At 42.8% G+C, this 24,807-nt stretch overlaps 1 protein-coding gene across 2 annotated transcripts in view; it reads right to left on the reverse strand.

Moving 5' to 3' along the window:
• Window positions 1-825: 825 nt before the first annotated feature.
• ASPM (assembly factor for spindle microtubules) overlaps window positions 826-24,807 on the reverse strand; it is a 61,318-nt gene continuing 37,336 nt past the window's right edge. The window contains exons 18-28 of one of the 2 annotated variants that reach the window (XM_068986209.1): window positions 16,666-21,369; window positions 13,937-14,103; window positions 11,802-11,898; window positions 10,281-10,490; window positions 8,749-8,901; window positions 7,739-7,927; window positions 6,950-7,142; window positions 6,443-6,597; window positions 4,116-4,292; window positions 2,892-3,061; window positions 826-928 (exon numbers count right to left, since the gene is read on the reverse strand). In XM_068986209.1, coding sequence (XP_068842310.1) covers window positions 826-928; window positions 2,892-3,061; window positions 4,116-4,292; window positions 6,443-6,597; window positions 6,950-7,142; window positions 7,739-7,927; window positions 8,749-8,901; window positions 10,281-10,490; window positions 11,802-11,898; window positions 13,937-14,103; window positions 16,666-21,369 — 6,318 coding nt within the window. The remainder of the gene's footprint in view (window positions 929-2,891; window positions 3,062-4,115; window positions 4,293-6,442; window positions 6,598-6,949; window positions 7,143-7,738; window positions 7,928-8,748; window positions 8,902-10,280; window positions 10,491-11,801; window positions 11,899-13,936; window positions 14,104-16,665; window positions 21,370-24,807) is intronic. The other variant, XM_068986210.1, reaches the window with a different exon arrangement.

A 24,807-nucleotide genomic window follows, 5' to 3' on the forward strand; every position in this document is an offset into this window, starting at 1 on the left:
TTAATCCTTACTCCAACAAATAGTTAAATGGTCTTTCCATTTCTGGCTATTACTGATTTATTTCTAACAGTTAAGAACTGTCCTGGCCCCCATTTCTAGACAGACTTTGGGACCCGATCAGACTGCAAACAGCCACTGGAGGTAGGCGTCTGCAGCCCAGGAACCACGGGTGCAGGGTTGGCAGCAGCGACCCAAAGCTATGAAAAACGGGTGGTGTTTCATAAATGAATCATCTTCAGGCCTGTGCTCAGGGACTAGAGTTTCTATTACAACCTTGCTCTCCCCAGGTCAAATTATAGCCCCACTCAGTTCCAAGTCTAAGGTTTTTAGTATGTGATGAGGTGGGCTGAATTTGCCCAATGTGCCCGGAGGGGCTCAGTTGCCCATCTGGATGGTCGTCAGGAAGCAGGGGTCGATGGCATTTGTGGGGTTATTTTATCCTCTTCTCACTTCTGTGTGAGTTGGCAGACTCTTAACTTTTCAACATTTATTTTGGACAAATGCCTCAATTTACCTATAAAACAGGAACACTGAGCTACTCTTTTCCCTTTAGGAATATGATTATACGCAAACTAATGCGCTATTTTAAGATGACAGCCATGGATAACAGTGTTGGAATCATGTCGTGACATCAGTTTGTTACCTGAATAAAGCTATTAAATAAGAGAAAGAAAGAATATAAAGTTTATTTGTTACATATATCTTTTTAACTTTAATACAAAGTCAGATTTTTAAAAGTTGTACAAAGAAACCTAAAACCACTTTCCATCTGCATGATGAGCTTTCCTGTGTCTTTTCCTGTACAGGCCGAGACGCTTGCCTCTGCTAATAAGGAAGGCTGAGCGTGTCCATCACCATCTGAATAGCTTTCAGAGGAGTCATGATTTCTTCCACATTATCTCTTCTCAAAACCCAGTCTGGTTTGAGTCTGTGAGAAGAACAAAAACCTTTCATTAACTGAGTTCTTCTCTTAAGAGAGTCATGTCCACTGCTTTGTCTTAACTGAAAGGTGGCCCCTCGTGGACACATCACCCCCTCCAGGCCCCTCACGCAGGTGGGAGGCTTCCTGTTATAACTTCAGATCATTACTCCCTATCTTCCCCAAGGATGATGGTGGCTCCTTTGAAGCTCAGGATATTCAGCCATGAAACCCCAGGGTTTTATATGTAAACCTGGTTCCTAGTCTCCACTGGATTCCTGTCCCGTCTCAGAACTCCAAATCCTTACAGCCAAAGAGATGACCCCCTCTTCTGTCCATTTCTTCCCCTTTCCTGCAGCTCCACCCCTTGTCACATGACCACACGATAGACTGGCACCACCCTCAGAAGGTGCCTAGCCTTCCAGCCCCAACCGCCACTTGGGATTCATCCACATCCTTCAACTTAACATGTCCATGCTCGCAGGCTCCGCCCGCCGGGGGCCCACTTTCCTGGACCTCAGTGCAAGCCTACCCCCAGCACAGCACTGCACACCTTTGCTTCCCGCTGCATACCTTTCCCTCCTGTCTGCCTTGGGTACCCCAGTATAATCTCCTTTGCAAATGCTGTTAACGCTATTGTCGCTCTTTCCTACTGAATTCAGCTGGAAAGTTCTAGACGGATTCCCAGTTGAATCCAGGCATCTGCCTTTTCCGTTCCTGCATGCTGAACGGTGCTAAAGAGAAACTACACAACCAGGCTGGCTGATTGTACACCAGCGATTGAAACCACCTAGAAATTGCTTCCTTTCTCTTTCCCCAAGATGACTATTTTATTTTTCAAATGTCCCCTCCACGCCCTCCCCCATCTGCTGCGGAGTTAATGTTTATTATCTCCTTCACTGAGAAAATAGCATCATATCCATCTTCCTCACATGAATCCCTATCACTATATGCAATTCCATTTTCTTACTCTTTCCAGTGAAAATTCCAAATCTCAATTAATTGGGGGGTGGGGAGGGGAGTGGTCACACAGCGTGGGTGTTTCCCTATCATGGACGAGCACTGTGTGAAGAGAGAGATGAAATCTAGGCCATGTAAGATGTAGATGAACCTCACAAAGGTGTATTTATCAAGCTAAATAGAGAAGTTTGTCACAGAAAGCTGCCTATGTTTGATCCCATGTATGGGACACAGCAGAAAAGACACAACTAAAGATACTGAAATCATGTCAGTAGTTTCCAGGATCGGGGGTCAACGTGAGAGAACTGACTGAAAGGGGCACAAGGGAACTTTGTTGTGACAGAAATATTTTATCTCAGAAAAGGTGCATATATACTGTTTGGAGTTTTACCTGCCCACTCTCCCCAACAACAGCCCCCCCAAAACAAACCCCTGACTATGTCCTGATGTTGGGAAAGATTGAGGGCTGGAGGAGAAGGGGATGACAGAGGATAAGATGGTTGGATGGCATCACCGACTCATGAGTTTGAGCAAGCTCTGGGAGATAGTGAAGGACAGGGAGGCCTGGAACGCTGCAGTCCATGGGGTCGCAAAGAGTCGGACGTGACTGAGCGACTGAACAACAAATTTCAAAAGAGGGGGTGGGGGGAAGAATCTTCGTTAATATGTGAATAGTTCTACAATGTAATTCATATTAAAATACACCAAGTTCTAAAATAAACATCATACGTAGAAAAGGTGGTGGAGGTGCTCAGTAGCGTCCGGCTCTCTGCAGCCCTGTGCACCACAGCCCGCCAGGCTCCTCTGTCCACGGGATTCCCAGGCAAGGATACTGGAGGGCGTTGGCATTCCCTTCTCCAGGGGATCTTCCCCACCCAGGGACTGAACCCACATCTTGCATTTCCTGCTTGGCAGGCGGATCCTTTACCATTGAGCTACCCGGGAAGCCCTGGCTCAATGAACAAATGAACACTTGGTGACATGCAACTGCAAGGGTACATTTACTGCTTACCTTGAAACCATTCTGGTTCTTACAGGTGTTTCTGGAAAAAAGGAAAGGCTCACAGAAGAATTCTTCTTTTGTTTACAAAGGATTCTTTCAGTATTCACTTTATGCTTATGAGCTGTAAGTTTGTAGAGACTATAAATACGGTCGACAACTTTGGACCTACTTTGAACATCCTAAAAAAGAAAATGTATGTTTATTAAAATAGTTTATGTTTATTAAAATAGGATTAAACTTCATATCCTTTCTTTGCCAGAAAAATCAATCACAGTTAACAAACACTGTGCAGTAACTGACAAGCTTTTAACGGTAAAAAGCCATGCTCTCCAAGTGCAGCAGTTAGACTGGTTTAAACTATAAACTAATTTAAAAGAATAACGAAGAGGGCAAACATTCAAAAATGATACACTTAATTCCATACTGAATAAAAAAAGCAAACATTAGAGTCAATATACCTATTCTACATCGTTATCAAGTCTCATGAATTTTACCTCCTCAAAGATTCCAGTGTTACCCACCTACCTCTCACAGAAGCAGCCCCAGGTCAAGCACAGTCTCTGGCCCGGACCCCTGAGTGCCTACACTTGCCTCCTTCCTTGATGGTCTCCCTACCTCTACACACTCTCCCAAACCCATTCTTCAATCAGCAGCCAAGGTGATGTTAGAATTTAAACTGGAACATATTCCTTTGCTTAAGACACCTTTAGTGGTTTCCTGCAGTTCTCAGGATAAAGGTCACAATCCTATCCTGGCCCACGGTGAGACCTGCTGACTGCACACCTGGAGAGGGTAACTCAGAGACCTCACGAGGGAATGCCTGACACGTCTTTACATCACAGCGAGAGGATAAGAAGCCAATACACTGGCCTGCTTCCTGGTTTGCACAGTTCTGACTTCCCTCAAGTACATGGAAGCTGGTTGCTCCTGTGTGTGCCCAGTCACGTCCGACTCTTTGGGGTCCGATGGACTGCAGCCCACCAGGCTCCTCTGTCCATGGAAGTTTCCAGGCGAGAATGCTGGAGTGGGTTCCATTTTCCTACTTCAAGGGCTGTAATAAGTCCTACTTCTAGAATTCAGCTCCTCTGACATGTGAGGAACAATCAGATCAGCCCAAAAAGAAGGTGTGAACACACACAAAACCCTATTTAAGTTATACTTTCTGCATAAAAGTCTTGGGCTTAAGAACATGCAAAAATTACCGCAAAGGAAAAAAAGCTGATGAATACTCACTGAAGCTCGAGTTGTCGTCTTTAATAAAACAGCCAACAAACAACAGGTTTTTGTGAAAATGCTTCTGCTCTTGTCGGCGACTTTGTCACCAGACTTTTCCTGGTACATCTGCAGAAGCTCCAGCAGTGTATCTACACAGTTTTCGACATCATAAATCGCAGAAGTCGTCTTCTCATACTGGAGGGGAACAGAACCAGGTTACGAGTTACAATGAGGGCAGATTCTCTTAGAAACACCAACTGAGAAGGAGGCTTAGAGACAAGTTTTGGACCATCTGCATCGAGAATGAGGACTTTATGAGATGACTTTCTGAGGTCATTTCTGGATCCATCTTATATGCAGATGTGCCTTTTAATGTTTTTCTTCTCAGCCTACTTTAAAGTTCCACAAAAAATGAATCAAATCTGAAATCTCTGAAAATGCACACCTTGATGTAAATGAAAACAAGGTAAAAAACAAGGACATTTTAGTGAGACCCTGTCAGAAAAAACATACCATATCTGTGATAGATAATCATAGCTGTGATAGGCACTCGTAGCTGTGATAGGCACTCATAGGTTAAGATAACCATAAAGGTAAGAAGAAGGTGAGCTTGCTTTAAAATAAATAAATGTGATGATCATTAGCCAAGAATCTATCTTTCATGCTTCAACTGTGAACCGCATCATTAGATTCATGTTGACATCTGCACGGTAACAGATGATGCTACTGGTACTAAGAGAAAAACAGCAAAGCTATGTGAACACTCAGCACTTGTTTGGCACATCTACGGATTAAGCACATTATGTGCACGGATTCATTTATTCTCACAATAATATTATGAGAAAGGTATGATGACTACTGTCAGTTTACATTAAAAAAAGGGAAGCATAGAGAGGCTGAGTAACCCAGAGTGAGCGGCAGAGCTGGGATGCAAGCCCAGGCAGTCTGGCATCAGAGTCTCTGTCTCAACCACCACTCCTCAAAAAGAAAAAAGCCCAGGGGAAGTCTCAAAGTTACGGCTGATAGATAGGGCGAGGAGGATAAACCTGCCATGTCGACATCTCTGCATGTGTTAAAGTTTGGTGGAGACTACCTTGAGCAGTCCAAGGCCAAAAGGCTGACATTCATACCTAGAGTGTCCCAGGGAGCCCGAGTACAGCGGTGGTATCAGCCTGTTTTGCCACATGTGATAGGAAGAGGTGCTGCTACCCTGGTACAGCACAGCGTGTGGAGGGTCAGCTCTGGCAGGGGATATATGTGAGCCCACGTCCGGCCCCACCACTGACCACACGCTGGTCCTCGGGCTGGGACCCTCCCTCCTGTAAGGATGATTATTCCTTCACTACAAGATGGGAGTGAAAAAACTGGCTTGAATCTCAACATTAAAGACTTGAAGATCGTGGCATCTGGTCCCATCTCTTCATGACAAATAGGGAAGAAGTGGAAGCAGTGACAAATTTTCTTGGGGTCCAAAATCACTGGGGACAATGACTTCAAGCCATGAAATTAAAAGACGGTTGGTCCTTGGAAGGAAAGCTATGACAAACATCTCTTTGCCAATAAAGGTCCATATAGTCAAAGCTATGGTTTTTCTAATAGTCATGTACAGATCTGAGAGTTGGACCATAAAGAAAGCTGAGCACTGAAGAACTGATGCTTTCAAATTGTGGTGCTGGAGAAGACTCTTGAGAGTCCCTTGGTCAGCAAGGAGATCAAACTGGTCAATCCAAAAGGAAATCAACCCTGAAAATTCATTGGAAGGACTGACGCTGGAGCTCCAATACTTTGGCCACCTAATTTCTGATGAGCCAACTCATAGGAAAAGACCCTGATGCTGGGAAAGATTGAAGGCAGGAGAAGGGGGTGACAAAGGATGAGATGGTTAGATGGCATTACCAATTCAAGGGACGTGAATTTGAGCAAACTGTGGGAGATGGTAAAGGAGAGGGGAACCTGGCAGGCAGCAGACGATGGGGTAGCAAAGTAGGACACGACTGAACAGAAAACAACAGAATGGGAAGGATGATACAAACCACCTTAGAGGATTAACATGAGGACTTAATTAAATGATGCATGAAAAGCACTAGCACGTAGTTAGCAAGTCCTTGATAAATGCTTGCCATCACTGTTATCAATACTACAAAAACAAAAGAAATAAAATCATAACATTCAGTGTTTCTATGTACAGCTATATCACACGAGTCAGCATATCCCCCTAAAACCCTGGCATGCAGTAAACGCACTGTAACTTGGAGATCTCAGCTCTAGAGAAAGCAAGCATAGACCTAACTTGCTGGAGGAGAGCTCTGGACCACGGGACGCTTCACAATTGAGCTGAAAAGTACCTTGGCGACATTAAGCAAGACTTGCACGGCGTATCTGATGACCTCCATACACGGGACGCTCCGGTTACAGCTTCGGATCAAGACAAATACTTTAGAGATTGCTCCGCTCTGGGCCATCTTCTCGCAGCAAATTGAAGACAATCTAGTAACTGCCTCTGAAAGAGGAAGAAAAAAAAGAGAGATTCACAACAACAGAAATCAGCCTCTTAACTACTCGTGTGTGCTAAGTGGCTTCAGTCCTGTCTGTCTCTTTGTGACCCCATGGACTGTAGCCCACCAGGCTCCTCTGTCCATGGGGATTCTCTAGGCAAGAATACTGGGGTGGGCTGCCATGCCCTCCTCCAGGGGATGTTGCAGACCCAGGGATCAAGCCCACGTCTCTTACATCTCCTGCACTGGCAGGCAGGCTCTTTACCACTAGCGCCACCTGGGGAGCCCCTTCTTTGCCTACTCTAAGGTAAAAATGCATTTCTAACCTTCTACAAGATACTGTTGAAACACACTAACCCAGGTGCTTCAGGGCCTCAAGCACAGTGGAAAGGTACTTGTACGTCAGGAGATGGTGCAGGGCAACTACTGTTCTGTGGTAGAGCTTGTTTTCTTCCCGAATCTCCCTGTTAACACACTGAAGTCTCTGTCGAATGGCTTTAGTTTTTGAAGTATCATTTTTCTTCCTCCAAGAATATCCTCTCCATAGTGCCTTAAAGAGACAAACCAGTAACTTGAAGATTGCAACCCCTGATGTTGTGAATTTATATCTATATCTACTTCCAAACAAAGTAAATATTTTCAGTAAAATTATATGATGCAGTCAGACACTTTGCAAGTAGAACTTCAATTCAGGATCTAATAAAGAGCAAAGTAAATTTTTTTAAGAAGAAATACGTATAATATTCCTGCATATGAGCTAAAGTAGCATTCATTGGTCAAAGGTGGCTAACTGTATTCAAAATGAAAAAAATACCTTTGCAGCTCTCAGTCATCAACTTCCTATAGGGAATTTGAAAATAAAGTGCTTAACAATGAAATTATGGTAGCATAGTGCTTATGAATGATTCTATTGGCCAGCCTTAGTTTTCTAGAATGTGTGCAATTGTGCTTTTTGAAATATTAGATGTAGAATTCCTGGGTGGTCCAGTGGTTAGGATGAGTCCACTTTCCATGCTGTGGCTTGAGTTCAATTCCTGGTTGGGGAACAAAGATCCTGCAAGCCTTGAGGTATGGCCAAAAAATAAAATAAAATAAAATGTTAGGTATCATGTAGATGAATTGCAAAATCATAATATTTTTAGTTACCTGAATTTTAGCAATTCTTTTGTTAAAGTTTTCCTGCTTTTTACGGAGGAGGAAACGGCGGACAGCTCTCTGTATAACGGAGGCAGCCCTGCTGTGCTGGCTCGCTTGTTCTCGAGCTTCACGCTGAATGTTCACGATGCTGTATTTCTGAAGAAACCTCTTACGCTGTGATCTTGCTCGAAACCATCTCTGTTTAAGACAGATGAAGATCTTTATTATTTCAGGTTTTTTAAAATAAATGTATACATATATATACCAATGAAATAAATAGAACATTATATTGAATATCTTTCAACCCTCCCCAGTGGCATTACTTTTCCACTCAAGTTAGTGCAGATCCTTCCAGGCCACAGTATGTGAGTGTGAGTGTGTGCCTGTGCAAGTGTGTGCATGTGAATTCAACCCTGCACAACATATTCCTCATTTCATAATTTATATAAATCTTATTAAGCTGTGTATTCAATTACTTTTTTTACTTAACACACAAATGGGATTCTTATTCAGAATACATAATGAACTCTTATAATTTATTAAGAAAAAAACACTCAACAGAAAAACAAGCAAGGTATATGGAAAAAAATCTTTTTAAAGCACACTATACACAGATAAGAATCTGAATAATCAACACAGGTGAAATGTTTTTTCAGAATTGTTAGCAGTCAAAGGAAATCCAAAACAAAAATGATATAATTTGCCATTCATCAAAATGACAGAAATCACAGAGTCTTCCAATGCCACAAGTTGGCAAGAATGTGGAGAGAGAAATAGGTACCCTCAGATGTTGCTAGCAGAAGAGTAAATGAGTCCAAAGCACCAGAGAATAATTCATAGCTTCAGTGCTGTGCCATAAAACATCAACTTATCTCTAAACCATCACGACATCCTAACAGCTGTGTGGCCAAAGCCAAATGTTATATAACCTTAGTAGAGGTATTTGGAAATTGCTTATGAAATATCAAAAAACTTTAAACAAAAATTAGATCATAGTCTTAATGCAAAGGAAAGCTAACCTGAATACAGATGGCTGAGTTAAGCTGTTTATTGTTAGTGTTCTTCAGAGCCATGTGATGCCTGTAGGCTCTTTGAATTCTAACAGCAGACAGGTGATAAAAGGCAGCTGCTGCGAAGTGAAGAAGCCGGATTTTGGCTCTCTGCTCTGAGATCTGAAGGAGAAAAAAAATTAACAATCAAATAGTTAACTCTTGAGAAGATCAACCAATGCTTATTTCTGTATATCTTCAATATCAAGTTATATAAATTAGCAATAGCAAGTTAGCTTTTAACTGTTAAAATTATCTACATTGTGACTTGAAGTAATTATATTCCTTTGCTGCTGTTGTTCAGTCCCTAAGTTGTGTCTGACTCTTTGCGACCCCACGGACTGAAGCACACCAGACTCCTCTGTCCACGGGATTTCTGAGACAAGAACACTGGAGTGGGGAGCTATTTTCACCTTCAGGGCATCTTCCCGACCCAGAGACTGAACTCACGTTTCCTGCATCTCCTGCATTGGTAGGCGAATTGTTTACCACTGAGCCACAAGCCCCCAATTATATTCCTTACAATATGTTCAATGGTGAAACCCCTGACTGAGGGTATAGAAAGCAAAATTATATTTGGGCACTTCACTCAAGAATTTAATTAGGCTACCCAATAGCAGCTAGCTAAGGCTTAAGATGTACCAATTGTAACAGGAGAGGTCTAGGAATACTAAACTCAGGAAGGGCTGGCATGTTCCAAGCAGACTGGCTGGAGAAGGTGATAACAAGCGGGACAAACATTGGACCGGATCTCTCCAGTGTTCCGGAGGAGGCACTGGCACCCCACTCCAGTACTCTTGCCTGGAGAATCCCATGGATAGAGGAGCCTGGAAGGCTGCAGTCCACGGGGTCGCTGAGGGTCGGACACAACTGAGCGACTTCACTTTCACTTTTCACTTTCATGCATTGGAGAAGGAAATGGCAACCCACTCCAGCGTTCTTGCTTGGAGAATCCCAGGGACAGGGGAGCCTGGTGGGCTGCCATCTATGGGGTTGCACAGAGTCGGACACGACTGAAGTGACTTAGCAGCAGCTCCAGTGTTCTGGAGATGGTGATATCAAGCGGGACAAACATCTGACCAGATCTCTGCAGTGTCAGGCAGTGTCGCCACGTAGTGGACTCTGGTAGCAGAAGCTCCCGATAGGGGCCTTTGGCCTTCAGAGTTCCAGCTTATACTCAATGAACAAAACACAGATTTCTCCTTTAAGTTTTTTTTTTTTCTGTTTGCCAGTGCTGCATATATAGGATGCCCAGGATGTTATGAATACCCTAGGGAGGACTCTTCCCTGCTGCAGGTGTGGACGTTATTGCAGATGGTCTTACAACGCCCTGACAGAGTCGCCTGTGGTAGCACAGGACGACGTGGATGACAACCTGCTTCACAGGTGGAGCCCTCACTCAGACTTCAGCTCCTTTGTTGAGATTTATTGCCCGAGAGAATCTATTTTGTATTTCTGGGGAGCATCTACGGGAAACAGATATCCTACTTAAAAACACTCACCCTTTTCCTTACGAGCCAACCACGCACCAGCGCTTGCAGGACAACTGTAGATTTTTTTAATTCGACATATTTCATCCTCTGATGCTTCCCAGCCTTCCTGGCTCGTATGAATCTCTGTATGGTCAAAGCAGCTGATTTCTGCTGGAGAAACACCTGCCTTGCTTTATATCCTCTGAAATTAGCTTGGATCAAACAAGCAGCTTGATGTCTCTATAAGGAAAAATTTGCAAGTGACATTAACATATAGATATAATATTTCAACGCACTGGAGGTTCTGGAATTTCTCAATGTAAAATAAAATGTGTAATTATATTTCTTCGTTTAAGATGTCATATGTCATAGATTTCAAAACCCATAGAGGTCTATAGCTGAAAGTGAAGTTTTATGGAGGTGTAAACCAGAACTATAGATACCAGGTACTTTTCCCCTCTCTTCTTCTTAATACTTTTCATTGTGAATGAGCAATGGACTAATATTACTACAGGACAAAGGCACTTAATAAAACAACTAGTTACACTCTAGAGAAGAGAATGGACATCATAAGCAGCTATGAGGGAAGCTGTTGGCAGCTTCAAGAACCGTGGCGTAGTCCCAGCCCATCTTAGGTTCCTCAATTCCAGAACATCCTTACAATCAAATTCCAAGACATGTAAAATCTCTGGATTGAAACAGGAACTAGATTTGTTTTATGACACAGACCCCCACATATTAGTTGACTGACTTTGAGCAAATCCCTTTTTGTCTCCAGACCTTTCTTTATTCATCTATAAAATGGGAATGCTGACAATAACTTTCTCATGAGAATCCCCTTAGTAAATATATAATAGAAGCTGTAATAATAATAGTTGGTATATAATCATACATAGTGAATATTACATGAATGTAAAAATTTACAAGTAAACTTTTAATTTATTAAAAGATCATAGATATCACTGCTATTCTAAAACTGATGCTAAATATTTTAACTAGATCACCGATTGTGGCTGAGAGAGTATGTGTTTGACTCATACAGACAGGATATGCTATATCTATTACGACTTTTTTCCAAACTTGGGTTTGAGAATTCTTTATAAATACAGGTACACACACAAATATTTACAAATAGTATTTTTATGAGTGAATATAATTTTTAATTTATTGCAATGATGTACTTAAAATAAATGTATTGCTAAGTCACTTCAGTCGTGTCTGACTCTGTGTGACCCCATAGACAGTAGCCCACCAGACTCCCCAGTCCCTGGGATCCTCCAGGCAAGAACACTGGAGTGGGTTGCCATTTCCTTCTCCAATGCATGAAAGTGAAAATTGAAAGTGAAGCCGCTCAGTCGTGTCTGACTCTTAGCGACCCCATGGACTGCAGCCTACCAGGCTCCTCCATCCATGGGGTTTTACAGGCAAGAGTACTGGAGTGGGTTGCCATTGCCTTCTCCAAAATAAATGTATAGTTAGGTCTTTACTCTTATTGTTTTCTATTTTCTAAAGTAGTTCTTTACACATGAATTGCTTTTTTTTAACACCTACTTTCGTCATTAAGGATTGTTCATGAGTTGTTCTTCCAGAGAGTACAGCTCTCCATCTTCTCTGAATGATGACTGCTGATGCTCTCACATTCAAAAACCTACAAAGCGATTATTGGAAAGTGATTTCAAAGTAACTTATTCAGTAAGTATTTACTGCCCACCCCCGTAAATACTTCAGGAGAAAGAAGGTAAAAGAAAGGCAATGGGAGAATAAATAAAAAGTAGAAATGAGTAATTTATATTAGCTTCTAGCAATCAGGATGGTACAAACACACACAGAGAGATACAAACAGGATAACACAATGGAAAAGAAATTTTACAACTGGCAATATTTCAGTGGTCAAGAAATATTAAGTTCTAGAATGACAAAACATTCTGAACTGGATCAGGGGAAAGTAGGATTAGCTAGATCTAGAGAAAAGCCTCAATACAGGGCTGGTGGTAGATTGAATGGTAGAGAATAAAATCTGAGTCCACATTGTAATCAAGTCTTTAAGCAGACAGAGGTGGTCAAGAAGAGAGTTTGGGAGGGTGGAACAGCATCAGCAAATGAGAAATGGACACTCAACCGAAAGAAAAGATGAGCGCCATCAAAAGATCTAAAAGAGACAGAACTGGAGAAAAACTTAAAATGTGAGGGACAGTGATTAAACTTTAGCATCAATATAGTAGTAATAGGCAACAACATAGAATGGGCAGGTCTTTATCTGTTTGTTCACAACTGTGTGGAAAAGACAGAGAGATTAACCAAGTCATGTCACCACTTTTCCTAGAAAATAAGGCTGAATGTCAACAGGAAAACTAAATACTGGTCCTTAATAGCTGAGAAAAGCAACTCTCAGCTATTGTTAAGCCTGACTCTACCCATGGAACTAATCAAGAAATGCTTTTAACACAAGTGTGCTCTCCTAAAACAATCTTTAAACCACTGATACAATAATTCATCAACTGGGAATGGAAGAAAAAATTCTTACACTATGGAATAAACAATAGCATGAACAATCTGGTAAGAGCTTCTGAAAAGGTGTTTCAAAGAAATGAAGTAGGAAGAGGGAAATAGAATTAACATAGACAAGTTGGTAATTATGTCATCATTAAGGATAGAGAACAGGTGATAATACAAGGTTAAAAAAAAAAAAGGAAAGAAATGTTGCCAATAACTAAATCAACAAACAAAATGGACCAGTGCACTAACAAGCAAAGCAACAGTACTAGATCCTTTCACCTACTTCCCATCCCTCCCTCTGTACCCTTATCCTTAAGAACCTGAGTTAATCAGATTTAAGTAAATACTTTCACATCACTTCATGGCAAGTAGATGGGGGAAAAGTGGAAACAGTGACAGATTTTATTTTCTTGGGCTCCAAAATCGCTGTAGATGATGACTGCCGCTACGAAATGAAAAGATGCTTGCTCCTTGGAAGAAAAGCTATAACAAACCTAAACAGCATATTAAAAAGCAGAGACATCACTTTGCCAACAAAGGTCCATATAGTCAAAGCTGTTTTTCCAGTAGTCACGTTTTAGATCTGAGAGTTGGACCAGAAGGAAGGCTGAGCACCAAAGAAATGATGCTTTCGAATTGTGATGCTAAGAGAAGACTCTCGAGAGTCCCTTGGACTGCAAGGAGATCCAACCAGTCCATCCCAAAGGAAATCAGTCCTGAATATTCATTGGAAGGACTGATGCTGAAGCTGAAACTCCAATACCTGGGTCACCTGATGTGAAGAACTGACTCATTAGAAAAGACCCTGATGCTGGGAAAGACTGAGGCAGGAGGAGAAGGGGAAGACAGAGGATGAAATGGTTGGATGGCATCACTCACTCAATGGACATGAGTCTGAGCAAGCTCTGGGAGATAGTGAAGGACAGGTAAGGCTGGCGTGCTACAGTCCATGGGGTCACAAAGAATCAGACATGACTGAGCAATTGGACAACAACTGGATTATACCATCAAGACTCTATCTCAAAAAATAAAACAATTTCAGAGATAATTTTGTTACAATAATGGAGAAAACATCAACAAACCATATAAATGAAGCATAGCAACTATTTAAAAGAAAAACCAACAAGCGGTATTATTTGATACACAAACACACACACACCACACTGTCCTCTGCACAGCGGACACAGTACCGTCTTCTCTGCTGTTGGGTGCAGAAGCAACGCTGAATGATTCTAACAGCTCTTAACACAGCCAGATACTCCTTACGTGCTTTCCAGCACCTGTACCAGGCTTGAATCCTGCAGGCAGCTTTCACTTCTCGTAAATATTTCCTGGCTTTGTGTCTCCTCCACACAGCCTATTAAACAAATAAACATAACAAATATGCAATGAGATGTCTAATTTTTTTTTTTTAGTCAGTATTGGAAAACAACTAATGTAAGTTCAGGCAGACAAGATCAACTGCAGAAACGCCGTCACATCCCAACTCTTCTGTGAGGCTCGCTCATCCCTGACATGTGAGCTCTCTGAGAACAGTGGTCTGATCTGTGCTTTTACCCCTGTGGCTGGCTGCCGGCTAGGCCTCACACAATCCTAGCAAGTATTTGAGCTGTAAGAGCTGCACAAAGCCTGGGAAGCCAGGTGCGTGCGCTGCCCTCACCTTTTCAACCCTGTGAAGGAACACAAAGGACACGCACGTGCCGACTCCGCTTCCGGGGAGAGGACGGGGACCTCCCCACCACCCTCCCTACCCCACCTCAGATGCACCTGGGTTCAGGCCAGCTGGCTGCGGAATCCCAACATCCATCCAGCTGCGACCATCAGACTTTCCGATTCTGGCAACCCTGCAGCTGACTAAAAGCTTAAGTGATAGTTACAACTTAAGTGCTTAGCGCAATACTCAGCGCTACGATTCCTTACGGTAACACAGGTAGACACTATTACCTCTAATTTAGAGATGAGGAAATGAAGGCCCAGAGGAACTGACACCAGTAAAGGAAATTGCTGAAGTCACGTTTAATAAGCAGCAGACCTATCTTATTTAATCCTGACAAAAATCTTGTGAGATGATAATTAAGCTCTCTCTTTCACAAAACAGAAATTAACATTGAGACTTGTTACCTCATAGTAAGTGAATAGGGTCAAAATCTGAACCTGAGTCTACTTGATTTCAAAATACCTACAACAGATATGATAACTACCTCCTACGTGGGGGTCGGTTGCTAAACTCAGTTGACAGGCGAGATTGGTATGTATGGTCAAACTGACTCCTGTGGTGTCCTTGACTCAGAGTATTTCTATACGGTTTTATGTAGACAAACACCCCCTAGAGGGAGCCAGGTATCAGTCTTTTTGTCGCCTTGGGCTCAAAGGTGGCTCGGCTCTATTTAGGTTCCGTGTAAGGCCAGTCCCATCCTCTGCTCACGTGGACCCTGAAGATCCTAATGTCATTGCCCTCTGTTCAGTGTGATTCACTTTCCCCAACCTACTGCCTACAGCTTCCTGACTGGCCACCCGCAGCCTAGTCCATCTTCCACATTCCTGCTGAGTAATTTTTTTTTTTTTTTGCCACACTGGGGGCATGTGGGAATGCAGTTTCCTGACCAGGGATTGAACCTGCGCTCCCTGCATTGGGAGTGCAGAGTCTTAACCACTGGGCTGCCAGGCAAGACCCTGCCTGAGTTATTTTAAAAAGATAAACTAGGATTCTGTTCCTCCCCTTAAACTCATCTAGAACTTCTCTTAGTCCAGAGGATGAAGGCTAACCTTTTTCCATCTTACAGAGCTGCCCACCTCTCACTCCATGGTCTCAGATCACCTTTATTGCACACCTGTGCTCACTCTCAGTTTAGAGCTCCGTGTTACCCCCTACAGCTGGAATACTCGTTCAATACAGTTTACTAGGCTATTTCCTTCAGCTTAAGCTTAACTCTTATCTTAAACCCCACTCATTCCAAGAAGCCTTCTCTGATCACTGGGACCAGCTTAGGTTTCCCTTCTCTGTGTTTCCAGCCACATCCATTTCTCATTCTGTATTACGATGAAGAAATTTCCATATACTGAAGTATGGGGAAGTCATTTCGGCTATCACATGACTTAACTTGAACTTTGTGTTAACTAGAACAGCCTGTTTTGTGGCCTATTAAACATATACTGTATATCTGCTTTAGCTGTTAAAGAAAAGAAAGCATTTAAAAATCAAAATGGATTAACTGTGGTTCAGGTGTCCAAAATGGAGCCAAGTGGCTACCATGGATGTGGTTTGACATGTTTCAGCATCACGGAGAACTTGAACTTGATATTAAACTCAAGGACACCACTGCTGCTGCTGCTACGGCTAAGTCGCTTCAGTCGTGTCCAACTCTGTGCGACCCCATAGATGGCAGCCCACCAGGCTCCCCTGTCCCTGGGATTCTCCAGGCAAGAACACTGGAGTGGGTTGCCATTTCCTTCTCCAATGCATGAAAGTAAAAAGTGAAAGTGGAGTCACTCAGTGGTGTCCGATTCTTAGAGACCCTACGGACTGCAGCGCACCAGGCTCCTCCGTCCATGGGATTTTCTAGGCAAGAGTACTGGAGTGGGGTGCCACTACCTTCTCCAAAGGACACCACTAGCTGTTCTCAAAACATATAAGGTTGCCAGCTACAACCATATGGTCTCAAAGTCTTTGCTTTTAACTATGCAGTCATAACTTAAGTTTAGGGTGATCATGTCCAGAACAATCTTATTCTGTGCTGTCTTGGGTAAACAATTATTGGCACCTTTTACCCAACTTCAAAAATCTTCCATTTTGGAAGGTAAATGAAATGGTTACATAAACTAACTCTTATTCTTTATAACCTGCTGCAGCTCATTTTGAAAATTCTAAGAAATACTGGTCAAGGATGAATGAAAGCTTTATACTTAAATACATAAATACCTGGATTTTTATGGTGCTATCTTTAAGTTTCTGAAACTTCCGTTTCTGTATAAATCCTTTCACTCTAGCTTGAATAATGATTACACTGCTCCTTATTTGTAAGTACAGTTCTCTTTGATGTTTTGCAGGCAGAAAGGCTCTGTGGGGATTCTGCAAACCCACTGCTTCTTCTCTGTACAGTAAGAACCGTTTTCTGCTTTGCTGTGTCCTGAAGTGCCGCTGTAACGTGAGGGCCGCCCTTTTCTGCTGAAGGAATCTTTTGCGATATACGGCCATCTGAAGGAAGGACTCAATTTGCACAGCAGCACGCCTCTGTTTTTCCAGTCTTCTTGTGACCATTTTACGGAAAGCTTTTTGAATTGTGACTGCAGCTTTTCTTTGAGAATGATGCTCTGTTTCCTGTGAAGGGCCAACCAGAGAAGTTTTATACAGCCCTTGAGCCACAAGTGCTGGACTCTGGCCAGCTTCATGCTGGCTCTCAGTCCTGTGACAGTAGAATGCAGGCTGGGTAGCGGGGGCTGCCATCTTTTCGTCAGGCATGGTTTTTAATTTCTGTCTAACTTTCATGCCTCTGAAAGCAGCCTGAATAGTTCGTGCAGATTTCTGAACGGCTAAAAATTCCTTCCTCTCCATTTTCACTCTGACGTACGACCTGTAGTGATTCTGTATGACAACAACTGCTCTTTTCTTGGCCTGATAATCAGCTCTGGCCCGGTGCCTTTGGTAGCATGATTGAATTCGTGTGGCAGCCAGGTGCATGAGTTGGATACCCCTTCGTGCCTTAAATCCTCTGAAACAAGACTGGATACAGATGGCTGCCTGGGTTCGCACTGCCATTAGCACTCTGTATCTTCTTTGAACAAAAACTACCTTTGCCCTAAAGTGGAGATAGTGCTTCCGTGTTTTAAAGGCTCTAAAATGCTTCTGAACAGTAATGGCAGCTTGATGCCGCCTTTCCTGAATCAGTCTCCTTATGACCATATCCTGAAAGTCAGCTCGGGCACAGGCTGCTGCTTTGAGTGCATCGTGTTGAAGAGCTTTCCTTTTACTCACTCTATATCTTTCTTGTATTACTTTTGTAGCCCATTGAAGCTTTTGGTAGGAAAAATGTTGCCTGTACATTCTGTAGGTGCTTTGTATTATGACAGCAGCTCTGTGCTTTTCCCTTAAAAGCTGCCTTGCTTTCAGCCCTTTATACGCAGCCTGAATGACCACTGCAGAATGCCTCCATCTGATGTAAAGTGCTCTTTGCAGTTTTGCAGCTCTGTATGCCCGGTAACGCTGCTGAATGAGAACCGCAGCGAGTTTCCAGGTCTGAAGGGCCAGGCGCGCTCTGTGCATTCTGAAGCTTGCCTGGATGAGGGCCGCAGCCCTGTGCATCTCCTGCAACTGCTTCTTTACCATCCGTCTTCGGTAAGACGCCTGGATTATAATGATTGCTTTCTTTAACTCCAGGAATCGCTGCAAGTGGTGTTTGGCACAGATGGTGGCTCGGTACTTCCTCTGAACAAAAACAGCAGCTTTCTTGAGGGAAAGGAATCTTTTCCTCATCATTACAGACCTAAACCTGCTCTGAATCAGGGTCGCGGAGGCATGCATCCTTTTCAGACGTTTTCGGATTCTCATACCCCTGAACGCAGCCTGGAGGACCAGGGCAGAGCGTCGTTGCTGGAGGTACTGTCTCCTCTGCAGGCGCGCAGCTCGGCCTGCCCGGAATCGCTGCTGGATGACCTGCGAGGCGCGTCTCCAGGCCTGGTATCTCACCCGCGCGCGGTGCCTCCTGAACGCAGCCTGGAGGACCGTGGCCGCCCTGCGCATCTCCTGTGTCTTCTTCCTCACCATCCACCCCCTGTACCAGGACTGGATTTTGATAGCTGCCTTCTGCAACCGGAGCTGTTGTAAGTGATGCCTTGCACAAACTTTTGCACGGTATTTTCTCTGAACCCACACGGCGGTCTTCCTGAGAGACAGGAATCTTCTTCTCATCACCAGAGTCCTAAACCTCCGCTGGATTACGGCTGCGGCGGAATGCATGGCTTTTAAGCGTTTTCGTGCTCTCATGCCCCTGAAAGCAGCCTGAATGCAGATCGCGGAGCGTCTCAGCTGGTTGTACCTTCGCAGTTGTGCATGCCTTTCCCTCCCTGCCCGGTACTTCTGCTGCACCGTTTTCGTCACCTTCTTTAACTTATTAAAATAGGCTTGCTGTCGGCGCCCCCTGTAGTGGGCCTGGATGAGCGTGGCCGCAGTCCGCATCCTTCTCAGGTTCTGTCTAACTCTTGCCCCTCTGAGAGCTGCCTGGAGGAGGGCAACGGCTTTCAGAGTGGTCAGGTACTTTGCACGCTGAGCTCTACCTTGGCGGTACGCTCGGTACCTTACCTGAATTACGATGGCTGCTGTTCTCATTTGCTGATACCTCCTCCGTGACTGCTGCATTTTGAAGGCGGCTTTGATGAGAGTGGCTGCCGTGTGCATGCGCCGGATCTGTCTTCTTTCTCTGACTCCTCTATAGACGGCCTGGATTTTCAGTGCTGCCTTCTTTACAGCAAGATATTCCTCACGCCGACGGCCTGCGAGCTTAGCCGCTCGATACCACCTCTGAATGATGACGGCCGCTGCTCTGTAGCTGGCGTACTTCTTTCTGGCTTGGTACGCTCGGTATCTAGACTGTATGGTGGTGGCTGCCTGGTGCATCTCCTTCACTTTCTTCCTCGCTCTCACACCTCGGAAAGCTGACTGTAGGATTATTGCAGCTCCTTTGGTTTTCAAAAACAAATGATGCTGTTTTCTTCCTGTACGATAAGCCCGATAATGCATTTGAATTAGACGAGCCGCTTTTTTCATGATTTCCCATCTCTTCCGCTGCACGTGCCTTCGGTAGCAGGCCTGTATGATGATGGCACATCTCTGTTGCTTCTGAATCCGCCTCCTGGCTGCTCGGCCCCTCCAGGTGGACTGGAGCGTCACTGCCGCCCGGCGCAGTGCCGTGTACTCTGTCCGCTGCCTCAGCCCCGCGGTGCGCGCTCTCAGATGCTGCTGGATCACGGATGCTGCCGTTTTTAACAACCTGAACTCCTTCTGGGCCCTGGCCGTTCTGAAAGCAGACTGAATCTTCACTGCAGCTTCATGTTCCTTTCTCATCTGCTTCCGAACTTTCCAGCCACGATAAGCAGACTGGAGAGAAATCGCAGCTGTCCTTGTTTTGAAGAAATGGCTTCTTACGGCAGAAACCATCTTGCGTGTCCTGTACCATCTCTGAATCTTGAGCGCAGACTGAAGCATGGATTGATACTTCGTCCTCTGACGATAGCCTCTAAAAGCAGCCTGAATTTTCAGAGCAGCTGCAGATTGCTGTTGCAGCTGCCGGCGGACCTTATACCCTCTGTAAGCGGCCTGCAAGCAGGTCACGGCTCTTCTGACTTGCAGGAAGTGCTTCCTCTGCTGGGCCCCTGCTCTGTGTGCACGATAGTAACGCTGAATGACAACAGCTGCTTGACAGACTTTCAGGTAGTCCAGCCGCATCTTTCTCATCCTAAAATAAGACTGCAGCGAAACAGCGGCTTTTCTCTGCAGCCTCACCTGCTTCCGAACCAGGTACCCTCTGAGGAAAGCTTGCAGTTTGATGCAAGAGGCCCGCAGGTGTTCTTCTCTCTGTTGTGCAATTGCTCTTAAATGTAAATATTGTTTGCGGGCTTGCTTCATCCTGACAATGGATTGTAACTTCACTGTAGCCTTTTTGAGCGTCAGAAACTTTCTTCTGGAAGCATAAGCCCTGTAATATGATTGAATCTTTACAACTGCTGTGAGGATGTGAAGAAACTTTTTCCTGGCCTGCATTCTCCTGCACGCAGACTGCAGGACGATGACAGCAGAACGTGTCTTCTGGTAAGAGGCCAGAACTTCCTTGGCTGAGATGTAAGCTCGGAAGTGAATCTGAATTACGAGGGCGGCTTTCTTCATCTTCTGGTATGTCTGTAATTGTTGACGTCTCCTTATGTGTGCCTGCAGCCTGATGATGTTTTTCTTAAGGTTTAGAAATCGGAGTCTGTCCTGTCTCATTCTCCAGTATGACTGTAAGACACAAGCGGCCCTGATCTGCTTGCATAAGTTACGTGCTCTCCTTCCCCTGAAAGCAGCCTGCAGGCGGATGGCTGCAGCCCGTTTCTGCAAATAGCCTGTGCGCTCAACTTTTCCTTTCACGTACGCTCTATAGTGCTTCTGCAGAGTCAGGATAGACTCTCTGGTCCTTGTATATAACTTTTGGGCTTGAAAGCACCGGAATCTTGCCTGAATGATGATAACACAAGATCTAAGGTGAATGTACTTCTGTAATTCTCTGTGCATCCTATACCAGGACTGTATGACCACGGCAGCTCTTTCTTCTTGAGCGTGTTTCCGGACACGCCACTCTCTGAAAGCTCTTTGCAATGTTATGGCAGCATTTATTTGTGATTGCCTCTTATGTCGCCTCCATCTCCTGAAGGCGGACTGGATTACAAGGGTGGATGATCTTAGCAGTTCATATCTCTGTCGATCCTGCTTGCTTCTAACATGAGCACGCCAGTGCCTCTGAATTGTCACGGTAGCCCAGTGGTATCGTTTGTAAGAAGCAACAGCAATGATCATTCTTATCTTAGATTGCAGGATAATTGAATAATATTTCAATTTCAGAAACTGCTTTCTAGTGGAATATCTTCTCCAGTATCTCTGAAAAAAGTAAGAAAGGACAGAAAATAAAATAGACACAACTTTCTATGCTTAAGACCTTTGAAACTATCACTTCTTCTAACATTTTGCTTAAAAACAAACATATCAAACTTAAAAGCAATATATTTCTGAAGGAGATACTTACCTCTTTTGTTTATAGTTTGTTTCTATGTTGACACAACTGTAGCCAATCCAAAAATCTTTCTCCAAATACTAATGATATTTACATAGCATTTGTACTCAGGAGACATAAGAAATATAAATAAGTTTATGTTATATTAGAATAACATACTAGGAAAAAAAAACCTATAGTACTATTCTGCTATCTATTGATTCTTGGTAAGTTCCTGTGAATATACCTCTGGTTCTTATATTCTGCCTTCTGTCAAGGTTGATAAGATATCTTATAATGATTGGAAACTGTTCATAGGCCTGGTAATGCTGACAAAGGCCCATACAGTCACAGCTATGGTTTTTCCAGTAGTCATGTACAGATGTAAGAGCTGGACCATACAGAAGGCTAAGAGCCCAAGAATTGATGCTTTCAAATTATGGGGCTGGAGAAAACTGTTAATAAGAGTCCCTGGGACAGCAAAGAGATCAAATCAGTTAATTCTCAAAATCAACCTTGAATATTCATTGGAAGGACTAATGCAAAGCTGAAGCTCCAATACTTTGGCCAACTGATGCAAAGAGCTGACTCACTGGAAAAGACTGATGCTGGGAAGGACTGAAGTCAAAAGATGGGGGCAGCAGAGGATGAGATGGTGAGATAGCATCACTGACTCAATGGACATGAGTTTGAGCAAACTCTGGGAGGTAGTGAAGGACAGGTAAGCTTAGCATGCTGCAGTCCCTGGGATCACAAAGAATCAGGCATGACTTAGCAACTGAATAACAACAAATGTCAACAAAGAGTTTTGAGAAATAAGTGAGCTGGATCACTTTCTGAGTCAGTATTTTCATCAAGAATAAAATTTAGGAATTATAGTTACTTGGTTAAAAAGTGTAATTCTGGAAAGACTTGAGGAGTAAGAAGCCGTTTGCCATCTGCTTCCTTCCTAGCACCCCCTGTTCCCTAACCCTGTAATTATCCCAGCAATGTGCAAGCTGTGAAGTCTCGAGCAGATCCTGGCTGCTGGTCTTCAAGCTCTGTCTGGACAGTCTGCTCTAGCTGTAAGACGATTCTTCTGTCCCAAACACTCCAAATATTGCTAAGATGTGGTGGGAAGTAATGGAAGGATTAAAAGTCTCAGATAAAAAAATCAAAGATACAACTAAGAACCAAATGGGAATATCAGAACTAAAAAACACAATAACCAAAACAATAACAAATCCTCACTGGGATGGCTCAGTAGTGGAATGTAGATGACAGAAAAGTCAATAAACTTGAAGATTAATGCAAAGTATCAATGTGGAACAAGAAAGGAAAAAAAAATGATTGGGGAAAAAATTGTCTCAACCAATATATCCTTCAATAGGCAAATGGATAAACTATTGTAGTATATCTATAAAATGGAATGTCATTCAGTGTAAGCTACTGAGGCAGGAAAAGACTATTTAAACTTAAATGTGTATTTGTGAAGTGAGAGAATCTATCTGAAAAGGCTATATATCTCTGAATTCAAACTATAGGACATCCTGGAAAAAGCAAAAATAGTAAAAACAACAGTGGTTGCCAAGGATTTTGAAGAAGGGTAAGAGATGAATATGTAAAGCAGAAAGGATTTTTAGGGCAGGATTTTTGTCAAACACATAACTATACCACATAAATAGTGAAACCCTTGGAAACTAAGGACTTCAGTTAATTATAATGCATCATTGTTGGTTCATAAATTGCAAACACGATACCATAATAAAAGAAAGCAAAGCAACAGAAATGATAAAATCTGCACTAATAGAATATGATTCTCATGTACTCCTTAAAATTTTATTGATCGAAAGCAAAAATTATAATATTGCCTGATGTGGTTTCAGTTGTATGTAAGTTTAATAAATAAAACTGCTGCTGCTGCCGCTGCTAAGTTGCTGCTAAAACATATAAGCGAGGGAGGGGAGCAAAGGGATCTAGATAGTGGTAAGTTTTCTACATTCCATTTAAAGGGATAAAGTATTGATTCTAAGTAAAACTTTTGTATACTGAAATGCCTATAATAAACCAAAAAACGAAACAAAAAAAGACACCCCCCCAAAAACAACCAAAAAACACAAAAAATCTCCCAAATAAATCCCTGTACAGAGGAATAAAATAATAGTTAAAATGAAAAAAGATAAACTAAAATGAAACACTAAAAAGTATTTAAATAATTGAAAAGACAGGAAAGGGGGAAGAGAAAAATGAAAGAAAGCTAACTTTCAGAAAATAAATGATAAAATGACAGACCAAAGCCCAAACATATTGATAAATATCTGAAATATATATGGCCTAAATCACCAATTAAAAGAAATTTTCAAAACATAAAAACTAAATGCTGTCAAGACTTCAAGCTGTATATAATGATTTAAGTGACTAATAAGTAAAATAAAGGAAAAAAATAGACCCTGAAAATGATAATCAAGTGAAAGCTAGTTTGGTTATAGTAAGAACATGCAAAGTAGACTTTAGAACAAAGAAAATTATGAAGGATAAAAAGGAACAATAAACAATGATAAAAAACTCAACTCACCTAGAGGACAGAACAATTCCAAATGTGTACACACCTAACAAAACCTCTTCAAATACATGTAGATAAAACTGAAGAGGGAAAGACAACATCCACAGTTATGTTGGAGACTTAACCACCGCTTTCTTGGCACAAGAATAAGGAAACAGAACATCAGTAAGGACATAAAAGGACTATCGGCCTTATATTTATAGGACACTGCATCCAACAACAACAGAATAGATGTTCTTTCCCAGTACACAGAACATTCACCAAGATCAAGGACCAACTTTTTCTGTAAAACATTTACAGGCAAATCACTGACAAAGAACTTGTATCCAGTATATAGAAAGAAATCTCAAAACTCAATAAGATTAGCACTCAGTTATAAGAATGGTCAAAAGATTTCAACACACTTTACAAAGAAGATGACTGAAAGGCAATTAAGCATTCGAAAACATATACATAGGTTTTGAGAAAATGCAAATTAAAACCAAGAGACCACTATAGACTTATCAGAACGGGTGAAACACAAGTGATCAGCGTTGCTGAGGATATGGAGCAATTAGAACCCTTACACACTGGGGGTGGGCATACAAAATGGAATAAGCCAGTCTAGACGGTTTGGCGATGTCTAAGCTATGGTTTTTCCAGGAGTCATGTATGGATGTGAGAGTTGGACCATAAAGAAAGCTGAGAGCCAAAGAACTGATACTTCTGAACTGTGGTGTTGGAGAAGACTCTTGAGAGTCCCTTGGACTGCAAGGACATCCAACCAATCCATCCTAAAGGAAAT

The sequence above is a fragment of the Capricornis sumatraensis genome, chromosome 14 (assembly GCF_032405125.1).
Source record: "Capricornis sumatraensis isolate serow.1 chromosome 14, serow.2, whole genome shotgun sequence".
Classification (NCBI taxonomy): Eukaryota; Metazoa; Chordata; class Mammalia; order Artiodactyla; family Bovidae; genus Capricornis; species Capricornis sumatraensis.